The following is a 24,857-nucleotide window of genomic DNA, read 5'->3' on the forward strand; positions in this document are numbered from 1 at the left end:
GGACACAAGGTAATCACCCGACTTGTCCGGTTAATGATTGTTGGAGAAACGCGGCAAGATCGTCAGTTGTCATCATACCATCGACTCGACGACATCCGGCTGCTGCTTCCATTATCAGCCGGTAAGTGTTGTGACTGGCATACCATTGCTTGTAGGGGACGGAGACGCCGATGTTAAGCCAGCGCGGTTAGCCTGTTAGCTGAGTCCGAGGCTCGACTCGGGTCGAGAAAGAGGAGGATGAGGGTCGACTGGTGGTGTTCAGATGGTTATAAGGTCAAATGCCTTTGGGTGTTCTGCGATGTAAATATGCACTCCCTCGTCAATTTTCTTTTTTGTTCGTTTGTTTGTTTGTTTGTTTGTGTTGTGAGTGAATGACGTGATTGTCTTACCTTTTTTTCCAGCCGAGGGCATCGTTAAGATTCCGCGGATAGTGCTTCCTGATGTTGGGTGCAAACTTTTGCCCACAGCTGCCGTAGCAACCGACGCAGTGATTGATACTCACCTTAAACATTTCTTATACATTTTTTAAGTAAAAGATACCAGATCTTGGGTTGTTTTGCATGCTAGCTAGTGTAATGGGGGCGTGAACGCTGACAGGGAAGGAAGGGATATGTTTCACTTGGTTTCACATCTAACGGGCATCAACCACTTCTTTATATGTACGCAAAATAACACGATTCAAATTATTTACCTTCTTAAAGGGTAGTTGATTCATAGCCGTGGTTTTTTTTACCTGTGCACCCAACTTCACTTGCATGTCATGGGAATTTAATACGATGCTGCTTACAAACAGTCGAAGCAATGTGTTTCCCGCAGGGGTTTTCCCTTGCTTCTGTCGTGTGCCGATTGGAAATAAGAGAAGGTTGGGCAGTTAAATAGCCACTACCATGCTGCTTGAAATATGGCAAAACTTGTGTTAAGATTTGGCAGTAGAAACATTAACTGCTACTGCAGATATCTTAAAGTCTAAAAGGTCTTTTATTTTGGTGTTTGGTGTTGTCCCCGCTAGGGAAAATTTGTTTGGTGCAGCCTGTTGTACACAAAACACAGTAACATGCAAACAAATAACACAATAAATAATAACACTCCAGTGAACTAAATGTGGAGTAAGGTCTATAAGTAATTGATAATATTGATAGGCTAGATAAACTTGGTAAACACAATAAAACGAATAGGTTAAAAAAAACTACGGAGAATTTCGTAGGCGAATTGCAGAGGGAACAAATGATTTAGAATAATGGCAACAGAGAAAATTCCTTGCAAGAAAATGTCCAGAAGAAGCCAAAATACGTGCTGCGTTCTAGAGGATTTGTTGTTTGCAGAAATAATTCAGATGTTTGTTTCACTCCGTTGATCTTACAACAGATTTTATCAATGTTGTTCAGACTGTGTTTGTCTTTTACTGTGAGGCTGTGAAACCAGCATATAAAGAAAAACTCAAAATACTCAAAGATTGATAAAAGCGACCGGATGATGGGACTGACAGAAAAGTAATTTAGTTTGCGGAGAAGGTGAATTCTCTGTTGCTCCCGCTTCACAATAGCCTCAGTGTTCACATCAAATTTAAAGTGATCATCATAATAATAATAATAGTACCCAAATATTTGTATGATGTAACCATTTCCACACTTTCATTATGTATGATAAACTCTTTGGCTGCATCTCTGTTACATGTTAATAATCAGTTTGTGGTTATAGAAACATTTAAGTCCAAGAAGTTATCACACAAAGAAATAAAATCAGTGAGAGCATGCTCATGGACTGATTCTGAACCTTGGAGAAGGGTCGGCAACACGGTGTCATTAGAAAATTTGACCGAATAGCTGCCCTCCTGAGTGCTCCTGTACCCATCAGTGTACATAATAAACAGTAAGAGCAAAAGGAGGCATCATTGTGCTGAGCCTGTGGACATAGCTACAGAGTTTGAGAGATGGCCATTTACAGACACCCTCTGCTCTGTCAGTCAAGAAGTCCACAATCCATAATACAAACTGGTGAGGCAAATTAAAATCACACGTGGCTGCATCGTATTGAATGCCGATGAAAAGTCAGCAAACACAAAAGCCTGGCATGGGCTTGTGACTTTTCTAAGTGCTTATTAAGTATAAAAAACTGTGCATCGTCCATACTTCTCCCTGCCATGGTAAGCAACTTGTATTGGATCAAGTTTTCCTTCCACAGTTAACAAAACAAGCCATTTAACAAATTTTTCAAACTACTACTACTTTTGGCTGCTCCTGTTAGGGGTCACCACAATGGATCATCCGTTTCCATTTCTTCCTGTCCTCTGCATCTTTCTGTGTCACACCAGCCACCTGCATGTCCTCTCTCACCACATCCATAAACCTCCTCTTTGGCCTTGCTCTTTTCCTCTTCGCTGGCAGCTCCATATTCAGCATCCTTCTCCCAATATACCCAGCATACAAATTTCTCAAATATTTTCATTATTAATGATATTAGCCCGACTGGTCTAAAATCATAAAGTTGCCTAGGATAGCAGGGATTTGGTTACAGTCAAGTGACATCTGGAAGATATAGCAGAGGACACTGCTGAGCTGGTTGGCACAGTATTGCAATGTGCGTCCACAAATGGGATCTGGACCACGGGCCTTCCTGATGTTTACTCGTTTTAAAAGATCTCAAACATATTCCTGACTGATGACAATATCAGTCAGAAGAGAGAGAGACTAAGGAGAGAGATATCTTCAGAAGTCGTGTTTTTCAAAGCGGGAATAAAAGTTGTTAAAAATATTTGGGAGATTGGTATCATTTCGCGGGGATGCTGGAGCCTATTCCAGCAGTCATTGGGTGGCAGGCGGGGAGACAACCTGGACAGGCCGCCAGGCCATCACAGCCCCCCCCTCCCAACACACACCCCGCGACCCTGAGAGCAGGATAAGCAGTTCAGATAATGGATGGATGGAAGATTGGTATAATTTTTTCCCCTCAATTTGAGAAGTTTCCTGTCACTGTTTCTTTGAGTGATTGAGGACATAGATTTAATTTTGCTCCAAGCTGTCCACAGATCACTGCTGCTGTACTTATATTCCATCCTATCCTTATACATTCTTTTAGCTTTTCTTATCACATTCCTTACTTTGGTAATTTTCTTCTTTTCCTGGCTATTCCCTGTATAAAAAATGCGTTAAATAGCATATGCTAGACCGGCAGGGGCAGTGGGACTGGGAAGCAGTAGGTAGAGATTGACAGGTGGCAAAAAAAGAGAGAAAATGGGTAAATGTAAATTCAATCGGAATTGGTTGGAGGACGACAAATATCGTGGGCGGCTTGAACAATCCAGCAATTCTTACGAGGCACGATATGAACTTTGTCACAAACATTCAAACTGGTGACAATAGGTTTTAAAGCACTAGATTCTAATATGAAATCCGTAAAGCGCAAGTGTTTTGCTAGCGCTCAATAAAGCACTGTGGCCATCAAGTCATATGTTGTGCCCGTTGCTAGCTTGGCTGCTTGTGGTAATGTTAAAGCTAATTTGTCTGCTGCTTATGCGTCTGCCTGAGCTACAGGCTTCATAACTACCACTGCTGAGCTGAGTAGTCAACAGACAGCATTCACCTGTTTTTCGCCGACAGCCATGTTGAAGGCAGAAATACTGTGGGTACTGAATCTCCAAAAGAAAGCAGACAGCTTCACAGGACTATTAGAGAATACTGCAGGGACAAAAATGTCATGCTGATAACAAAATTCAACACACTGAGGAGACGAGCAAAGGAAATGAGAGAGCAGTTGCTAGTGCTAGATTGTGAAATTGATTAGACGGCTGATGAGCTGCGACACATGTCATGAGAAACATGGCGTCTATTCACAAACGGGGTCAAAGAAACTTCAGATAGTTTGTGCCCGACAGGGTCTGAAAAGGAAATAGACTTAAACGTTTGGTTGAGATTAACTTTTGACCCACTTCATAGTGCCCTCTTGTGTATTTGATACTAGTGTCTGCCTTGACTGGATCTACCTCCATAGCTTTATTTTGATTAACAAGAAGGCTGTTGTCAGCTAATCTTACTCATATTCAATAAAACAAAATAGCAATGTATACAGTCTAGTTTGTTGATATTTTTTTCCATGTTAATGGGTTTTTTTTCATTTAGAGGTATTAAAAAGGTCTTAAAAGTTATAAAATCTGTACTTTGAAAGTGTGCAGATATCCTGAAAATGCCAAACATCCCCAACAGTGGTTTTAGGCAACAAGCACTTTATTTGATGGTGGAAGAATGTAATAAATGGGCAAATATAGTTGTGAGGAGGCACAAGCCAGTGCATTCTTAGTGCCGGTCCCAAGCCCAGACAAATGGGGAGGGTTGCATCAGGAAGGGCATCCGGTGTAAAATCTTTGCCAAATCAAATATACGGATCATAAATAAGATTTCCATACCTGATCGGTCGAGGCCCAGGTTACCAACGACCACCACCGGTACTGTTAACCAGCAGGGTGCCGGTGGAAACTATGCTACTGTTGGGAGAAGGAGAGGGGGAAGGCTTGTCCAGAGGCAGCTAGAGAGGAGGAAGGTAAGGAATGTGGAGGTGAGAGTCAGAACTTTGAATGTTGGCACTATGACTGGTAAAGGGAGAGAGCTGGCTGATATGATCGGAAGAAGAAAGGTAGACATACTGTGTGTGCAAGAGACCAAATGGAATGGGAGTAAGGCCAGGAGTATCGGAGGTGGGTTCAAACTCTTCTACCATGGTGCGAATGGGAGGAGAAATGGGGTAGGGGTAATTCTGAAGGAAGAGTATGTCAAGATTGTGCTGGAGGTGAAGAGAGTGGAGTGGCAGACAGAGTGATGAGTATGAAGCTGGAAATCAGAGGTGTATTGCTGATGTTATCAGCGCATATGCCCCGCAAGTTGGGTGTGTGATGGAAGAGAAAGAAGAATTCTGGAGTGAGTTGGATGACTTGGTGGAGAGGGTACCTAAGGAGGAGAGAGTGGTGATTGGAGCGGACTTCAATGGACATGTTGGTGAAGGGAACAGAGGTGATGAGGAGGTGATGGGTCAGTATGGTGTCAAGGAGAGAAATGTGGAAGGACAGATGGTGGGGGATTTTGCGAAAAGGAAGGAAATGGCTGTGGTGAATACATATTTCAAGAAGAGGGAGGAACACAGGGTGACGTACAAGAGTGGAGGAAAGTGCACACAGGTGGACTATATCGTATTTAGAAGGTGCAAACTAAAAGGGATTGGAGACTGCAAGGTGGTGACAGGGGAGAATGTAGCTAGGCAGCATCAGATGGTGGTCTGTAGAATGACTTTGGAGACCAAGAAGAGGAAGCGAGTGAAGGCAGAGCCGAAGATCAAATGGTGGAAGTTGAAGAAGGAAGATTGTTGTGTGGAGTTCAGGCAGGAGTTAAGACAGGCACTGGGTGGTAGTGAAGATTTGCCGGATGGCTGGGCAAGCACTACAGAAATAGTGAGGGAGACAGCTAGGAAGGTACTTGGTGTGTCATCAGGACAGAGGAAGGAAGACAAGGAGACTTGGTGGTGGAATGAGGAAGTACAGCAAATTATACAGAGGAAGAGGTTGGCAAAGAAGTGGGATAGTCAGAGATGAAGAAAGTAGAAAGGAGTACAAGGACACACAGCGTAAAGCGAAGAGAGAGGTGGCAAAGGAAAAGGTGTATGGTGAGTTGTATGACAGGTTAGACACTAAGGAAGGAGAAAAGGACTTGTAATGATTGGTTAGACATAGGGACCGAGCTGCGAAGGATGTGCAGCAAGTTAGGGTGATCAAGGATAGAGATGGAAATATGTTGACAAGCGAGGAGAGTGTACTGAGAAGGTGGAAGGAGGAGGAGTTGACAGCTTCCAGAGCCTTTTTCCAGAAAGCATCTGAAAAAGTGGTCTGCAGTTCTTTTTCCCAACACTCTAATCTTATTAATGACCGACTCATCCGCTGGGGATAAAAGGTCGTAGAAATAGGAGACATGGCCCTTGGATAAGGTTCCCACCTTGAGTAATAAGTCTATGCCAATAGGAGGGAGGATTTGAGGGAAGAGGGGGGAGTGAGTGCTACCTAAATTTCGTAGCTGAAGGTATCTGAAGAAATCAGAAGTTAAAGGCCGCACGCAGTTGATCGAAACTGGCAAATAGACCATCTATATACATTACATTACAGTCATTTAGCCGACGCTTTTATCCAAAGTGACTTACAGTAAGTGCATTTAATGTAGGAAATCAGGAGAACTACTAGTCATAAGTGCATCTTCTCTCTAAACAAGCATCTAAGAGCCAAACCAGTGCTAAAGTAAAAGCGCAAGAAAGATATTTTTGTTTTGTTTTTTTAAATGAGTGAATACAATAAGTGCTAAGAGCAAGTAACAGGGTAGTAGTTCTTGAAGAGGTGAGTTTTCAACCTGCGCTGAAAGATGGGCAGCGACTCCGCTGCCCTGACATCAGTGAGGAGTTCATTCCACCACTGTGGGGCCAGGACAGAAAAGAGCCGTGACCAGGTCGATCGGCAGAAGGGGCCTCTGAGCGATGGGCCAACCAGGCGTCCCGAGGCAGCAGAGCGAAGTAGTCGGACAGGGGTGTAGGGCTTGACCATGGCCTGGAGATAGGAAGGAGCTGTTCCTTTCACTGCCCTGTAGGCTAGCACCACAGTCTCAAACTGGATGCGAGCAGCTACTGGGAGCCAGTGTAGGGACATGAGAAGGGGAGTTGTGTGGGAGAACTTAGGGCGGTTGAACACCAGACAAGCTGCAGCTTTCTGAACAAGCACCAGAGGTCTGATGGCCGACGCTGGGGTGCCAGCAAGAAGGGAGTTGCCGTAATCCAGCCGGGAGATGACCAGAGCCTGGATGACCACCTGTGTTGTATTGTCGGCGAGGAATGGGCAAATCCTCCTGATGTTATAGAGGAGAAATCTGCAGGAGTGAGCAACCGATGCAACGTTTGCAGCAAACGACAGTTGTTCGCCCATATGCAAATCGTATATGGATGACCAACTGTCAACATATGCAAATCGTATATTTGTTGTATATACAAATCGCCCAGGCAGCGGAGACCTCTCCTTTCTAGCAAAGAATACTGAGGCGCATTCACAGGCCACGGCCTCACTCCGTTTTGTGGCTTAGCGACATGTGTCCTGTGTGCTCAGTCCAGTTCCGGTGGTGACGAAAGAATCTGTTTGCCCAGTAGTTCAACCAGGAGTTGTGAGAAGAATTCAGTGGGTCTTGGCCCCTCAATGGACTTAAGGAGGCCAATGATTCTGATGTTTCTGTGGCTTTGTCCATCCAAAGCCACTGTTTTAGCCATTAGCCTAGCATTGCTTGTGGCTAGAGCCTCACATCGTTCCTCTAGTTTACTGATGCGCTGGTCCTGGAGGTTGGCGTTTGATTCCAAAGACTCAATGTGTTGACCGTGTTCCGTCACCGCAGGCTATTTTATCCAATTTTGCCTCCAGGACCGCGAAGCTCATCTTAATCTCTGCCCCGAGGTCTGGTAGTATGCTAACGATTGCTGCCTCGGAGGAGCCATTATTTGCAGGAATGTCATCTGGTTCGTCTTGTTTTGATAATTTATGATGTTTTTGCATCGTGCTGGAGTGTTATAAGACAGCCGTTCACGACTCTACTTCAAAACTATATGGGATGGTGAAAAAAGGAAGAATTGAAAGAAATTAGTGGGAGAGCCTGAGGTTATGCTTCCTCTCACATTTCCCCAAACCGGAAGTCAACATGGGGATTCTAACCGTCATCCCCATGTTGGTAGGCAACGGGCGCTACGCTACTTGAGAGCCTCTGGGGAAATTTTTTTTTTTAGAAAGGCTTGTGAAAATAACATTTTAATCCTAAAACATACATACTTTGGCCAAAATTAGAATTTTTCGGATTTGAATACATAGGGAACAATACTGGGAAGCCACAGAATGATATAAAAACTGCAAAAACACAAAACATGGACCCCCCCCCCTTTTTTTTAAAATGGAGAGTGATGATGGTGGCTCACAGGCTAAGAAAACCATTCAAAATCTGAAAGGCTATTGAGTGATTGACATGAAAGTGAAACATGAATTAACCCTGACCTTGGTGTTTGTTCTTAGTCTGTAGGCGGCCATGGTTGGGCTGGGCAATAGCCGCCGTAGTGGGAGGTCTCCTCCTCTGATGATTGGTGCCCTGATTGCTTGTATCCTGGTGTTAGGATTTAACTACTGGGTATCAAGCTCCCGCAACCTGGAGCTACAGGTAGGTAACTGTGTGTGTGTGTGTGTGTGTGTGTGTGTGTGTGTGTGTGTGTGTGTGTGTGTGTGTGTGTGTGTGTGCAGAAGTATACTAATAAGAAAGGAACAGTTCATACACAGGTTACTGCTCCCACATCGACGACTCTTGAGAGAAATGCGTTTTCAGTTGTTGTCCTGTATGTTGAAAAATGTAAATTTCTCTTGTGGGATTCTGTCAAAGACTGGGAGAGAACTTGAGTCAGTCTGTCAATTATTTTCTTTGAGAAATGTTTCTGTTTCAATTTTGTTTACTGTGTACCTCCTTCCTTCATTTCTGTGTGTGTGTGTGTGTGTGTGCGCACGCGCGCATGCGTGTGTGTGTGTGTTCATCTGCCCAGACAAAGCTTTATGAGTTAGAGGGCCAGGTGCGGCGGGGGGCAGTGGAGCGAGGAGCTGCAGAGATGAAGAAGAATGAATTCCAGGAGGAGATCCAGAGACAGAAGGAGCAGATCAGCCGCATAGAAAACCTGTACAAGAGACAGCTGGAAGGAACCCAGAACACCTGCAGCCAGGACAAAGTATACATATAACCTTTGGAGGATTAGCTGAATATGTAGTCCCTGGAAACTGAATTTTAGGAAATGTAGTGTCAGGTGTTGGGTGTTGGCATTTGGGTTTCCCACCGATTGTTGAGATTGGTTTAATCAAACCACCTGCTGGATTCACACAACCAGGCTGTTATGTATACATGCACTAACTTGGCATGCAGAAACTGAACCAGGGACTGATCAGTTGCTACAGGGACAACTGGAGGGTGCACTCACATTTATACACAGTCACTTATTTTGCCTTTTTGATATTGACACAGTAAAAAAAAAACCCAATAGCAACCAATTAGGTAGAAATGGACAAATGTAAGCTCTAGCTCTGAAGATGTCTGTTTTGATTCTGGCGTCTTTAAGATCATTGCTAATCCATGACTATCCAAGTCATGAATCCTTTTGTAGTTGCCTTTTTTTCCCCTCTTTTTTTTTTGGTAGTTTTTTTATACCTTTAATTAGACAGTGATAGTGGAGACTGACAGGAAATGGGGTGGTGGTGGTAAGATATGCAACAAAGGTCGCCAGCTGGATTCGAACCAGCGGCTGTTGCGACCATGTGGCCATTTGGTATGCACTTAAACCATTCGGCTACGGAGGTGCCTTGTAGTTGCTTGTTTTAATTGTTGCTATTTGCTAGGACTTTCACGGGAAAATTGATTTGCTATGTAGTGTTTTACATCCTCACCAAAGCAACCAAATATGGAAGAGGAAGACTGGTAGCAGCAAGTTTGAAGAAGCGAATTTGTTGTGCTTAAAAAGCAGATGTGGCAGATTTAGCATGTGAAGATATTTATCAACAGATACATCAATGGCTAAAACACAGTTCTAATAATGCTGCTGTGCTAGATTGGTGGTGGGGAAAATGCTGACACAACAGTACTAGCCACTGTTTTTCATTACAAATGGATCTCTGATTTGGAAAGGTCAAACACCTCTGCTGATATCAGGATCACAATAGCTGGGTATGTCCAACAAAAATTACTGTCTTCAGGATTGCATCTTTAAAGTGGCAGTAGACAACTTTTCAACTTTCCCCCCTAGCTTTTCCAAGTGGGATTATTGTTTGTGCCGCTGTTGCAAAGCTTTCCGTTTCCGTTTCGCTTTCCGTTTATTAGCAGCCGGGCTACTGTCCAAAGCAAGAAAGAACCATAAGAATCCCAATTTGAATTAGAAACCCTGATCTCAGTGCTATGATAAAGGCAGATTAGAACATCTGGTAGTATTTATAAGTAGGCAGGTTGTGTTACTTACTGATCCAGTAGAAAGAATGCCAACTGAATGTCGGTTTGGAACCCTCTCAAGTCCCGGTGTTGTATCCAACCCAGAGTTGGATACAACACCGGGAGGTTCGATTAACCTTTGCCTAACCCTAACCTATCCCTAAGCTTAACATAACGCTTACCTTAACCTAATTATAACTGATAGCTAACCTGTTTTCGTGCGAACACTTTTGTCTGGCTAGGGGGAAACGGATCTCGACGAGGAAACAGAGTTTGATACAACACCGGAGCTCTCTCCATCGATTGACTACCCATCTGAGGTTCACTCTTGTTTTACTTCTGTTTCTATCACTTGGTCTTCGCCTTCTTTGCCTCCTCCGTCAACGGGGTTATTTTCTCTTGCTTGGTAGAGTTTCTGCTGTCACTTTGGTTGTTCCACCATCCACCATTTCTGCTACTGGGGATAGCTCCGGGGAAAATAAAAGCGCTGTCCTCTTCCTATTTTTGTTGCACAATGGTTGAAGCACTTCCTTTGTGCCGTAACTTGAGCCTTCATTTTCCAGCGAGATCATATATGGTGGCAGACAGAATTGCATATTGAAAGCGAGGCTTATAGGGAACCAATCTAAATGCTGATGGTGTCATTATTCTATAGCCATTACACTGTGCAGTCAACATTTACTTAATGATAAGTTAAAGCAAAAAAAGTTGTCTACTGCCCCTTTAAGGATATTTTTCTCTCAAGTTCTAAAAGGGAGTGTAGTCTGTAGCCATATCGATATATTTACATTTCGGCAAACCAGTTCAAAAGATGAAGATGCATTTTTAATCGTAGCTTCTCATGGGGGAGCGAGTGACAAATCCACATTAGGAGGGGCAAGATCATAGCTGCAGGCACAATTGAGAAGGAAATTGCCTTCTGTTGAGTCCACTGTGTAACAGAAAACATACAAGCATACTGACAAATGTTTATTTGCTCTTAGGGGACACTGCAGCTGAACATTTCCTCCAATACCAAAACCATTCAGGAACTCAGAGGTAACAATCAATCTATTGTCACTTCTTATAAATTGAGGGAATGTGATTTTCAAACATTATTATGTTTTTACATCAGTTGTTAGAATAATCTCATTCAGACCCACGCGATAGAAAAAAGGAAATGGTAGAACCATTTTGTGTGTGTGTGTGTGTGTGTGTGTGTGTGTGTGTGTGTGTGTGTGTGTGTGTGTGTGTGTGTGTGTGTGTGTGTGTGTGTGTGTGTGTGTGTGTGTGTGTGTTAATATCATATGGGTGCATGCCTGCGAATGTTTTTTGTGTCCATTAATACTTGTGTGTTTTATTTGCATGTCCAGATCAACTGAACCAGCTGAAGGACGACTTGGGGAAGCTTCAGAAAGAGCTGCAGAGTTGCCAAGGAAACCTTAATACCCTCAACAAGAAACTCACTTATGACATGTATGAATCTACAATACATTTCTGTTACAAAACCCCAGCTGTTCCATTTAACAAAGGATTCCCCCACTAATTTGAAAATGTTTTAAAGTTTGGGCCGGTATGTTTAAAACTTGTAAGAAATACTCATGAGAATGGTTGTAAACTTTGTCTTACGAGTTAAGAATTTCTTACCAAAGAGTAGAACCTAAACACTAGATAGAAAGATGCTAAAAGCAACTTTCAACAAAGATTAATGTGATTCCTAGCTGCTGATTTAAAAAAAAAAAAAAAAAAAAAACCCTACAATGATGGCATCCCAAAATGCTCTCCATCAGGAACTAAATCAACCATGAGAGGCAAGTATAGGCGGGCATCAGTAGCTTTGCATCACGACTATGTTACATTACACATAATTTATATATTTACATATTGTTTTATTTAGATTATAACCTCACACAAAGTCAGGATTTATCCTCCTTTATATAGACCACTATTTGCTAAATTTTTTAGGTTAACCTACATATGCTGTATTCAAAATGACTGACTTGGAAATTCAGTAAATAATGATTAAATTAAGACTCATTAAGATTTCCAGAATGTCTGCCACACCAGCCCAAATCGACTAAGCTGTGTAAATCCAAAGGCTTAGGATCCAACATTGAGAATGAACTCGACACATAAAGCCCAAATGATCCAAAAAAGAAACTGCTTAAAATAAAATAATACAAGATATACTCCAAGGTGAGTCTCCCTTCCATATAATCTAAAAAGCCTTTACTTGAAAGTGCTTGCATAATGGTTGAAAAGGCACAGTGCTGATACATGTTGGTGCATATTTTAACTCATTTAACTATTTTTACTTATGTAGATGTAGCCCTTTTAACAAAGGCATTTCACATTTATCTAAAAGAGTCACCTCAGAATTTTTTTTTTTTTTGCATTGTGAGCTGACTGCTTTTTCACTCCTCCCTCCAAAGAGCACCTCTTCTCCTTATGTTAGTCAAAACCAGCATTCCTTAATTTTTTGGGATTGAGAAACTGTTTCTTGACACTTAAGCCTGTATCTTTTTATTGATGTGTAACCACTGTGCAGGTGCATTGTCTCTGCTTCTAAGCTCCTAATGCAGCTATCTGCTGGCAACTCCTAATGAGTCAAGATGCCTCCCGAGCTCTGACATCACTCAGGAGCTGAGACAAATTCTTAGCACGTATCAATATGCATCACATTTAGTCTTAATTCTAAGAATAAAAGGAAGTTTGTGTCATTCTTAGAATTTTTGTGCACTCCAGACCAAAATTTTACTCTGAGTGGCTTTACACATACTGGCCCAGGCCATTTCAAACTCTTAAAGTTTGGGTATTGCTCAAATATGCCTTGGGAAAAAGAAAGGGGGAAAATTTGTTATGTGTGTAGAAAGAGACTATATTGTCCCGCATAATGGTCTTTTTGGTGTTGTAGTCAGTAATTTATTAATTTCTTTAAAATTATTTTTTTTCTGAACTAATTTTTATTTAGTTTAAACAATATTACAATATATTTTTGTACAACGACACTTTTCCTTTTCCAGCTGTATCTATACATTCTTCACATTGACTTCAAATATTAAGTAGACAAACAACGAAAAAGATCCACTCCAAAGTGAAGTAATAGCCAAATAAACAAGGGATATGTTATAAACCAGAGAAACAACAAATGAAAGTGGAAAGTGAGAGAAGAGAATAAAGAAGAAAAGGAAAAAAAACACTCACTTTATTAGTAACTCCATGACATGGCCCCACCGCTTAGTAAATATACATTGGAGCCTTAATAAATATATTATTTGCTCCATATGGTAGACATCCCAACCTTTTGGATCCATAAGTTATATGTGGGGGGAGGGGGGGCGTCTGGTTTTGTCCATTTAATCATAATACATTGAAATTCTCTTTTTTATTGAGTTGTACCAAGGTCCATACCAACATTGTAAATAATTTTCATAGGACAAAAGACTTATCTATCCCAGTCCTCTGTAAAACACAGTTGTAACAGAAGGTAACTTAACTGAGTGAAAATAGATAAAACAGAAGCAAATAAGGACCAGTAAAGTAAGTAGAATACATGTATAAATATAGAAAATTAAATGCAAAATAGAAAATCAAACTTCATAAATAGAACCAGCTGGGATATACCTTCATGATACTCAAATCACTTTACAAAACAGGGTAAGAAAAAAAAAAGACAAAGAAATTCACCTCAAACAAATGATGGTGTAAAGTACACAATCCAACTTTCCCATCTTTCAAAATCTTGTCCAGTTGCAGTCTAACAGAGAAAGACGTTGCTTAACCCAATTTAATTGATTTCAGAGTTCATTTCCTCGTTTATCAGTTTAGGCTGAGTTATGTGTGCATTTGAGGAATCAAGTTTAGGATTTAATCTAATGTTAAAGTCCCCACTGCAAATCAGGACCCCCTGAGTTTCTGCTATTATCAGTTCAAATAGTTGAAAAAAAGTTCCATTCAGAGTGAGAAGGAGCATAAACGTTTAGTAAAGTTATCAATGAACCTCCCAAATTTCCTCTTATCAAAACTGGCCCCCCCATATGTATCTTTCTTTATTTCAAATATGAGTTCAAACCTACTTTTAGTAATCCTTTTCATTGGAGTGATGAGCCAACTGATGAAAATGATTACCCCAGCTATTATTAACATGCTTCCTGTTGACCAAAATTGATCCAAATGTTCAAATCCAGTCAAGAAAATAAGGTCTAGAAAATGTATGTGCAAAACGTGTAGGAAACTTACACTGAAATGTCTGTCTAAAGAGGAATGAATGTCTAAAAATGATCATTTTAAGAAATTGGTGCTTATTTGCCTCCACAAAGGGTTAAATATTAGAATTTCTGAGTAAAAAGAAAAGGTAATGATTACATTGCAAAATTAAAGTGGGTGAAAAGCACTTTTTTTACTTGATCATTATGCCCCTTGTTAAATTTCCACAAATGTGACTGCATGGAAAAAACTTGACACATGTCATTTCTCAAACCTACTACTATGTATGAACATGTCAGAGCTGCTCCAGCTCTGGTGAGATGCCATTAGGCAAAAAAAAGCAAACTTTACTATTACATCAGTTGTGTAGTATTTCACTAGTTGCCCTTCAGTTAAAGGCAGCTCCTGTGAATTGCACTTGGTCACACTGCAGGAACTGTTATTGTACCAAAAGCTGGTCCTTTTCTGCCTTAGGCAGCTAGATGTGTGTCTGCTGTTCTGAGTTGCATCATATTGGCTCATGTGACTTTGTGTCTGTAGGACACAGTGTAACACCCAGATCCTGTCCCAGAAGGAGTTGTGTGATGAGAGGGTGGCAGCCATAAAAATAGAAGTTAAGAAGAAGATGGAGAAACTCATACCTGCTGAAGTTGTCTCTTCACAGGTGAGTTGACCTGTTCCTTTCACAATGACCCACTGGGACTACATTCATATCCACTGTGATAGTACATTTTTAATTGACAAATGTGCCATTATCTAAAAGAAGAGACTGTGGTATGCTTTTGTAGGCAGCCTTTCATAGTATTTCTATGATGCTACATGCTTTTCACTTTAACACTGCATTGTCATCATGGCTGGATGATTATAGTAAAAATGACTATTCCCTTTGGCTGTTTAGAAAATTTCTCCAAATCCTGCCTCCCTTAGTTGCTATGGCTATGCTCAATAAACTTTCAAGATGAACTCTGCTGTTAACAGCTTCGATGTCACATCAACACAGTAATGAACTAAGATGACTGTAACTAGCTTTGAGCAAATGTATGTGTATGTTGGTGGCTTATTTATTAAGTTGAAGCTGTTGTCTTAAAGTTGAATCCATAGAACATGCTTATGAAGGTCTGTTTTGAGTTTGAGGAAAGGAGTAAAAAATGCATTGCCCTGTGGTCGCTCAGAACAACAGTTATTTGACAATTTCTCCAACAACACCTTTTCACCATTCCCCTGTGCCTTTTAATCTATCTTGCATTGTCTATCAGACATTGCAGTTAAGCTGAATAGTATGAGTTTCACTTGAACCAGTTTTTGAATCTGTAATTGTCGGTGTTAATTTACAGCCCTTGATAGGTTTGGTTAGTGGGACACTGCTGTTAGTGCAGTCGACTTGTTTTACCCTGTCGGGTTTTGTTCATGCTGTTTGTCTCGTGCTGCGGTAGTGCAGTATAGTTAGGGTGTTATGTGCACCACATGTGTTTATACATTTTGTTCTTATTTCTATTTCTTATTTTATCTTTTATTTCTATTTGTTTCTGTTTTTCTTGTTTCTATTTGTTTCTGTTTTTCTTGTTATCTTGTATCTTGTTAGTTTTTAGTTTTTCTGTACTAGAGCGTGAGTGTCTGTAATAGGACCCAATTTCCTCTCAGGGATGAATAAAGTATTCTGATTGATTCTGATTGTATCTCTTCAAGATGTGTGTGTGGTAATGTCACATAGTACTGTGAATATACTAATGTTGACTCCTTGGCAGGTGAATGCAGTTCCCACGCAGAAGTTAGAGGGGCCAGTAAAAAAGGAGGAGTTGGAGAAGACGGGGGTTGATGAGACCAAGATGACCCCTGTTCTAAGCCACAAGCCTGACCTAACCCACCCCAAAGCAAATGAGCCACCTGAACTACTGACCAATGAGATCATAGAAAAAGGTAAAAAATGTGCTGTTGTCATCATCTGCTGACAATATGCTGTATCTGAAGGACCACAATGACACCAAGAATTGAGTTTGTAATAGTACACTGGCAGTATGTCACATTTTGAAGGAAGTGTTTTGACTGGTGGATTTAAAAAGTTGACCTGAGCAACTTCAACGTTTCCCATTGAATCTGTCGGGCACTGCTAGTCTCAGGTTTGCATTATTGAAATCATCTGGTAAAGAAAACTTGCACAACAATTCAAAAATCAGGGTGTCTATTTGCATTGTGACCGCTGGGGTTTATTGTCAAGCTCAGTCCATTTATCACCCTCTTCTTCTCTCCTAAAATACTACTACCTCTCTTTAAAGGGGAAAAAAAAAAACAAATCATGAAAATCTCATCATTTCTCAGGTCAGGATGAACCAGTAGCTCCACTCTCCAAAGATCTTTTCAAGCATGAACCTCAGTCTGTTCCCTCGGCTGCTGCTGTGAAAGAAGAAACCCTGTTGCCACCAGAGGAAATAAAGACAGAGGGAGGGGCTGTAGTGGTTGATAAACTGCTCAAGAACCAGACGGAGGGTAAAGAGGTGGAAGTTATTGATGCTCATGGTAAAGGCACCCAGATAGAAGGTAAGAAAGACCTTGCCACTTTTAAACGCATTTATATATACATTTCAGTTGCCAAATGGAGGGAATTATGTATTACGTCATAACCCAAACATGGTGAACATATTAACACTTCTTGGTCTCACCGAAAAATGCATGTAGTTATTCGGTGTCTAATTTTTGAGGTAAATGACAGGGTAAACTATCCTCTCAAAGTGCAAAATTCATGGAGATGCACCAGTGTTCCTCAAGTTATTTTTGTGGAGGAAAACTCAAAAAAAAATATTTAAACTATAAATGCAAATGAATACCATTTAAACCAATAGCACACATTTCTTTTGACAGCATAGCATCCCATTAAGGTCCACTTGAGTCACTGAACTTTATGTTGAACTTTGCAGACATGTCTATTAAAGAAAAATTGGGACAATTTTCACACACAAATTATTAATTTCCAAACCTGTTTGTGTTTCCAGCAGCAGACCCTGGGGTGGAAGACATGCTGATTGACCAGGGGAAAACGGATGAAAGTCCTGTTGGTCACAAAGCTGAGGATCCAGAGGATTATGATGGAGATGAACAAATAGTGGGCGAGGCTGACTCTGAAAAAACAGAGAATCAGATGGCAGAAAATATAGGTGGGCATAGTTATGTTACAATTGAATTTTTATGTTTGTATATGAAAAGAGGTACGCAAGAGAGATGGCTCTTATTTTTCTCTGTCCTCAGCAGATGCTTGGTTTAAGAGTACAGGTTAACATTTTGTTTGCTATATCTAGTATTTATCCAAACCATCTACTTTCTAATTGGTTCTTAATTTGGAAAGGCATTGGTTTCAGTGCCCAGGATTATGATGTGTTGGGTATTAAATAAGTTAGTAAAGATAGTAAAGATACATGATATTGAACATTTCCATTGTCATTTTGGCTGAGGATATTTTCTTGTTTCACTGCAAGACCACCATGTATCTTCGTTTCCACCCATGGAGGGTACTTATTGATATTATTATTTATCATTATACCGTAACTGTGGTGCTTGGTGCCGATGCATACATCTAAAAACAAAACTGTTTTGTTACCTGTCCTGATTTATTGCTAAACACCACACTGTTTTCCATGTCTCCATTCATTGTAGGAGATGAACACAAATTATTTCAACTTAAATGGAGAAAACCTGTAACATTTATTTTGACATAATGTTTTCAAACTCTTGCATTTGTTCTACAACAACTTGATCCTTGGAAGCTTCCCTGTAAAATGCCGATCATTGTTGCTGCAAGTGAAAACAATTTTATATCAACATTAAAATGGGGAAATCTGCTCCCTTCAATCATCAAAATAAGTTCTTAGAAATGCACATAAAGTTAGATATTAACTTTATTTGTTAAAGAAAGGCTAGTAATTAATTGTCCCACTAAAACAGAAATAGGACAATAGGAAATATAATAGTAATAATAATATAATAATAATAATAATAATAATGGGAAATAAGACTGCAGACTCTTTGTTGGCTGTAGTGCAACCTTTATGGCCATCAACACTTGTCATTGATGGACGTTGGCACATGCATCATCATATTGATGCAACTTAGCGGGCATAATTTTGGAATTTGTCCTGATGCCGATAACACATTTTAAGCAATTATTGGCTAATAGGATAAACTGAATGATAGATAGTTTAAGGATGAATGTTCATCTGAATCCTCAGTTACCCAGTAATGCCAATGAGTGAGTATTTTTTTAACAACCAAGTTCTACCCTGTTGAGTAAAAAAGTGTTTGTACGTTGGTACTGTAAATGGGTAATATTAATATCTGTATGGCACTGTATGAAAAATAAGATGGTGTTTGTGAGATGCGGTAAACAGCCACAATAACTACAATGTGGTGCTTGACAGACAAAGCCATGGAGGAGGAGCTGGCTGACTACAACGGAGATGACGATAATGAAGGGGAGTATGAAGCAGACAAACAGGCAGAGCTTGCTCAAAACTAAGGTACATGCATGAATTTTGCTAACAAAAAATTCCCAACTTTTCCCCTCAAAAATCTCTTAGTCTCTATCTATTAGCTTAATACTTTATTTTATGTGACACTAATGCAATATTTCATTTGCCATGTAGGACGTTTAAAGAGCTGGAGATGGGCCCCATAATCCACATTCACAAAGGCATACTGATGCTGAACCAGGAAACTTGTAGACTTCAGCACAACAAAACAGAACTTAAGACAGCCATAAACATAATAGATGACAACACATATGAATGCAGAGTTTCATCTTTGGAACAATTCTGGCATTAAGTAGCGTGGGTCAGTTTCAAAGGGATTCACTTCTTGCAGCCCTTCGTTTTATCCCTTTTTTTTCTTCTTTTTTTTTTAGTAAACTGTTCTGTGCCGTCAGTGTTTGTAACGTATACATAAATTCTACAAAGAAAGATCTCGTGTCCTGTCCACAGTTTCCAAAATAAACCCAGTTATAAGCTTAAGTATACACTTAACACATATACACGATGGGCCTCTTCCAAGAACAGTCTCATAACTTTCTCCTTAAAGTTCTCTTAGCTTTGTCCTTAGGAAAATTGCTAAAGAGAATTCGATGTGGGATTCACGAAACAGTCTTACACTCGTGCGTCGATTGCCAGTAATTGAATCCATGTACCAGTGAACGTTTAATTCCTGTAGTTCATGCCTTAAAAAGACCATGTAAGGATGGTTAGTTTTGAGCATTAATGGCAAAAAAGAAGAAAAAATAAGATTCAGAGGCTGAGCAGCCGATCAGGTGCTGTCTTTACGTCAAGATTTGCTGTAAAAAAAGAAGTTCTAAATAGAAAAGAGAACATTACATGTTCAGAAATCAAAGTGCTACCGTCAGAACTGACATTAAGGAATAATACCGAAATGTTAAATATGTTTCACCAGTTCCAGTTAATTGAGAGCACAGTGTGCAGGAGTTTCATCTTAGATGGGTTTGCTTTTCACTTAATCCTTTCCGTTTTTCCTGCACTAATGATTAAACGTACATAAAAGGCTATATTTATTTCAAAATGCAGTATATCCTAAAATACGCTAAACCTTATGACTTTCTTTAAAGACGTCTGTGTCATGAGACGAAGACGTATTAAAATCAGTAGTATCCTCACCAGTTCTTGTAATACATTTTTGTGTTCATTCTCACACCTCTACTTAATTTTAATATTGGCTGGCTGTTTTGGAATTGTCTTTCTTGGGAGAGAGAGATCCCTCTTCTGCTGCTCTCCCTGAGGTTTCTTCCTATTTTTTCTCCCTGTTAAAGGATTTTTTTTTAGGGAGTTTTTCCTTGTCCAATGAGAGAGTCTAAGGACAGGATGTTGTGTTGTTGTTAAACCCACTGAGGCAAATTTGTGATTTTGGGCTATACAAATAAAATTGATTTGATTTGAGCAGGATATCAAGAAATGCATCGCCACCCCGCTCCACCCAAAGAAAACAAAAATTTGACCTTGGATATGTTGCCCAGAAAGACTTCTCTGTAGATTAAGGGACATTGGTGGTTTTAATGACTGTATTTTTCCATGATGTGACTCTGTGACACCAGCCTCGTGTGCTCCAACGGTACAACAGCATCTCACAGTTTGCCTTAAGCTAATAGCCACAGCAAAGACAGTGATCTTAGGTCGGTCAGTGGCTAGGCCTTTTATTTTATTTTTGGTCATGAAGACCCTTATTCACCATCATTGTATGATGGTGAATAAGGGTCTTGGATATACTCGCACCAAGTGAAATGCATGTGTGGAGTAACTCTTGACATTTCTTAACTGATTCACTGGGTGGAATTACATATGTGCATATATTATATGCATTGTCCCCTTGTTACTACAGCCACCTTTATTGATGCTAAAAGATGGTTTAGCTAAATATATACAATATAAGACAAGTCACTTAACTTGGTCAGTGATTAAAGCAAAGAGTATTTTTGCTGTCAAAAAGGAAAATGTTATAATCATTTTCTAGTCAATTCTAAGATGCTATTTCCTCAATGTTTAAGCTTATTTTTTGCAGCATGAAACTGATGACTGCATTTGATGTGTGACACAGTATATTTCAGAGTAGACAGTGTTGAAGGTTGATTATGTGCATGTGTGAAACATCACATCTCAGCTTTTTCCCCAAAAACAATGGGGCCCATTCATTGATCATTCGTGCGTACAATTTTGTTCTTAAACATGCATGGAATTTTGTAGCCCTGAACTTTGTCTCAGAGACCAGTGTAGAACCTGGATAACCCCTGAATTTAGACACTAGTTGGTAAATACTGATGTCTTTGCAAGCCTGAGTGATGGCTTGTTGCAAGAAGTAGAAAATAGATGTTAGGGGGAAGGAATTGCAAATAATCATCAGGCTTTGCTTTTGACCTTCGGACAATTTTGAGAACCAAAAAATCCCATGCATGGGTGTGTACGAACATATTTGTACATATGAACGATTGATGAATGAGGCCCATTGAATTTACGTCTCTACTCCTAATTTAAAGAATTGATGTTGATCCAGAATTGGTAATATAATTTGAAATTATGTCCGATATGTTTGTATTTACAAATAGAATAAGATGCTTTTGAAACAGGTGTTTCTTGTAATGCAGATGTTGGATACAGACTGTAGGGATCTGGTTGGTTATCGTCAATCAGTTCTCCCACTCAGAGGTTTGGGAATTCATTTTGTGAATACTGTCCCCAGTCTGCTGAGTTGAATACACTGTATAGTAAATCGAGAAACTGCTTGGCAAAGGGACTGGGGTTTCTGAGAACTGCTGTAACATTATGGAAAAAGGACACTTTTGCACCGGTAGGAGACTCGTAAACTCGAGGCACCTGCAAATCAGTTGAACGATCGATTAGCTGTACTTTTTTTCACTTTTATTTTATTTTGTCTCTTCCAAATGGTGAGCCCGCATACACCGAAGGTCACTTGGCATAAAGACAATTGCAAACCATGTGTACAAATATTCATGTCAGACAACAGAAATGTTAGCTTTAGATTTTGTGGCGGGATCCTAAATGTTTCGTTGCCTTGTGTTTTTTACACTTGCCTAACAACTCTTGTTTCTGGATACTGTTATTTAGTTAGAAATGTCTGGTCTATCTAAGTGTACTCACTCACTTCTCTACACCATTATGTCTGTCACATCATCCCATTGATTTGAAGTCCTAACAACTGCTAGATTAGCACTCTTTTTTTCTTTTATTAATTTATTTTTTTCAAGTACAGAATCTTGTAATTTTACCTACAGTGCTGTGTGAAATGACCTGTAGCCTATTAATCTAACACACACACACACAAAATATCATAAAAGAGGGCGTTTAATGATTTTGAAATCATTTTTGGGAACCGTTCATCATTCTGAATCAAATCTTGGTTACTTTACTGTTGAATAATATTGGGTCTGTTTTTGTTTATGCCTCGAGTTAAATTGAAAGAACAGGATGAATGGTTGTGAATTACTGGTCAGTTCACAAGGTCATGTCAGTCTTACCATGATTTAGGATCCATGATACAATGGGGACTTCTAATCACAGAGGGCATGGATGGGTGAGATTGCTTTAAGTTTCAGTGGTGATTGCTGCACATTGGGTAAAATCAGTGCCAGAGTAGGATTATATGAACAAAATGTATCTGGGAAATAGTAACCTCAGTCATAAATGTCAGCAGAAGTGCCTGATGATTTTGCATCCAAAATGTGGTTCATGTCTGATGTAGTAAATCATCACTCCCTGATTCACGTAGAAGGCTCGTTTAGGTTGATAAAAAGTGACATGTCTTCCTCTTTGGTCTACCTCTTGGTAAAGCCCAAAGGAAAATTCCACATTTGTAAAATTTCGTTAATATTTTCTGGCATACTTTTCAAGGTGTGATGTGTACTTGTGTCATCCTGTAGATGATGATATTCTTTCGGCTTATTCACCGTGGCGTCTCAAAGCTTGTCTTGTCAGAAAATGATTTTTTTTTTTTTGAGGTGTTTTATAAACGATATCCATCCTCTCAGCTGGAATTTGTACCTGGAGAGAACATTTCTCATGATTTTTGTACTTTCGATTCACTTTGTTGTTTTAATTTGTAAAATGTTTTTGCTGTACTCTGAAGCATCAATGAAAGTAAATTGTCATGTCTGAATGATCATAGGATGTAATGAGGACATGAGTGACTGAATGACAACAGAATAATAAAAAAGTTAACACTGTCGGCGCAAGTTTTGTTTTGTAACTTATATTTATTGGATTTTGCATTTTACAAATCACAGAATCAACATGAAATAAATCCAGTATAATTCCCATCTCTTCCCTGCTCCCTAACATGTCTCCAACCCCCTCCCCCCACCATCCTCTGAAATGACATCAAGTACAAATAAACGTATGACAGATATACAATGACCTCATTCACATACACAGACAGAGAAAAAAAATTAATAATAAAAAACTCATTTTTATCTTTTTAAACTAATTCTTAGACTGCTACAGTTCTGTTCCAACCAAGAAATGATTAGGGTTATGAACTATCCCAGTCTGTTATTTGGGTTAGGTTATCATAGTAGGTAAGAAAAGGCCTCCAGAATCTTTCAAATGTATTTGCATTCCCCTTCCATGTAAATTTGATTTTTTTTCAGGCTTCAGGTAAAACATAATCCCTATAAGCCATCTTGTATGGGATGGTGGCACTGCTCTCTTCCAATTGAGGATGAGACGTCGAGCTAACTGAGTAGTAAAGGCAACCACATTGCACATTTCAGTTGACCACACTGCATCCTCTGGCCTAAATCCAAACAGGGCAATAATGGGCTGAGGTACAGTAGTCATATTATACATGTCACTAAGGGATTCAAAGACCTTTTCCCAAAAAGTCTGAAGGCTTAAGCAAGACCAAAACGTGCAACCAGTTTGCAGTGGTAGTCTTACATCGATCATAGGTGGGATCAATGTTTGGGTATATCCTTGCCAGTTTCTCCTTAGTGAGATGAAGACGATGAACTATCTTGAATTGTATTAGACTGTGTCTAGCACAAGGAGATGAGTATACTAGGTCAAGAATTGGAGTCCACTGGTCCTCTGCAAAAAACAGGCCTCAAATTGTTCTTAGGTTGTTTAGAGATTGTGGCTTAATAGTGTTAATTACATCATATATCCAGGAGATGGCCCCTTTGAGACTAGTATTAAATCCTAAAAGAGCATTTAAGGGGGGTGCTTGGAGGTTGGTCTGGGAAAGGTTGATAGCCTTTTTGTACAAAGTGCCTAGCCTGAAGGTATTGCAAAAATGGGAGTGTGGCAGGGCATACTTTGCTGACATTTGTTCAAATGATGCAAATACTCCATTTATATATAAATCTTTAACAACTCTGCCATTCCCATGCCAGGCCAAAAAAGCCAGGTCTGACATGTAGATGGGGTGAAAAGATGATTTGCAAAAATAGGAGCCCGAAGTGAAGCGTTTTGCAACCCAAAATGTTTGAGAAACTGTACCCAGATCTTTAATGTATGGGTAACTAACAGGATTTTCAAAAGAGCCAGCACTAATTGGTAAAGGGGCTGAGATTAAGGATGGGAGTTCCAATTTAAAAGATTCCAATTTTACCCAAACTGGAGCTTCTGCACCATCCCTGACCCACATTATAATGTTTTTGGTATTTCTAGCCCAATAATAGTAAAGAAAGTGAGGCATGGCCATACCTCCTAATCTTTCGGCCTTTGTAGAAATGACTTACAAATACTTGCGGTTTTGCTATCCCATATAAATCCAGTAAGGATTTGGTCGTGATAAAAAACGTTTTTTTTTTTTAGCAATAAAACTACTCTTGATAATACCTTTAAAATTAATTGGATATAGCAATTTCTAAACAACCCTACATCTACTTGGAACTTTATACCTAATTATATTTTTTTCTAAGATTGGAGGCCTTGGAATTTGTACTTTTGTGTGATTATAAGATAGATAAACTTCCCTTAAATGTATCTAAATTCCACAGACAAGTGCTTCTAGCATGGTCTTTAATTTACAAACAACTTCTCCCCCCATAATTGTTTCATTTGGAATATTCGGCGTATTATGTTCAAAAATATATCCCTATTCTATCAAAACTGGTTTGACAGTAATATAATTCTAGTAACCCAATTAATTAATGTTAATGGACTGCCA

General features: G+C 39.8%; 1 protein-coding gene across 3 annotated transcripts; it reads left to right on the forward strand.

Moving 5' to 3' along the window:
• Positions 1-24,857, forward strand: golm1 (golgi membrane protein 1). Of its 3 annotated transcripts, none has more exons than XM_056281731.1 (12): positions 1-121; positions 8,066-8,207; positions 8,581-8,760; positions 10,247-10,324; positions 10,988-11,042; positions 11,357-11,459; positions 14,730-14,853; positions 15,935-16,106; positions 16,506-16,724; positions 17,177-17,338; positions 18,596-18,694; positions 18,821-24,857. In XM_056281731.1, the coding sequence occupies exons 2-11, from the start codon at positions 8,079-8,081 to the stop codon at positions 18,691-18,693; spliced, it is 1,320 nt and encodes a 439-aa protein (XP_056137706.1). In that variant the 5' UTR covers positions 1-121; positions 8,066-8,078; the 3' UTR covers position 18,694; positions 18,821-24,857. The 3 variants fall into 3 exon arrangements, with proteins under 3 accessions (XP_056137706.1, XP_056137714.1, XP_056137722.1); XM_056281739.1 differs by having other exon boundaries at positions 17,180-17,338; XM_056281747.1 differs by lacking the exon at positions 10,247-10,324.

This window comes from Lampris incognitus, chromosome 1 (genome assembly GCF_029633865.1).
Source record: "Lampris incognitus isolate fLamInc1 chromosome 1, fLamInc1.hap2, whole genome shotgun sequence".
Classification (NCBI taxonomy): domain Eukaryota; kingdom Metazoa; phylum Chordata; class Actinopteri; order Lampriformes; family Lampridae; genus Lampris; species Lampris incognitus.

Bases quoted from the DNA above. Each gene is read 5' to 3' on its own strand.
- golm1 (XM_056281731.1), top strand. From the start codon at position 8,079: ATGGTTGGGCTGGGCAATAGCCGCCGTAGTGGGAGGTCTCCTCCTCTG. The intron at 16,107-16,505 runs GTAAAAAATGTG...ATCATTTCTCAG, and splicing joins CAATGAGATCATAGAAAAAG to GTCAGGATGAACCAGTAGCT. The intron at 17,339-18,595 runs GTGGGCATAGTT...GGTGCTTGACAG, and splicing joins TCAGATGGCAGAAAATATAG to ACAAAGCCATGGAGGAGGAG.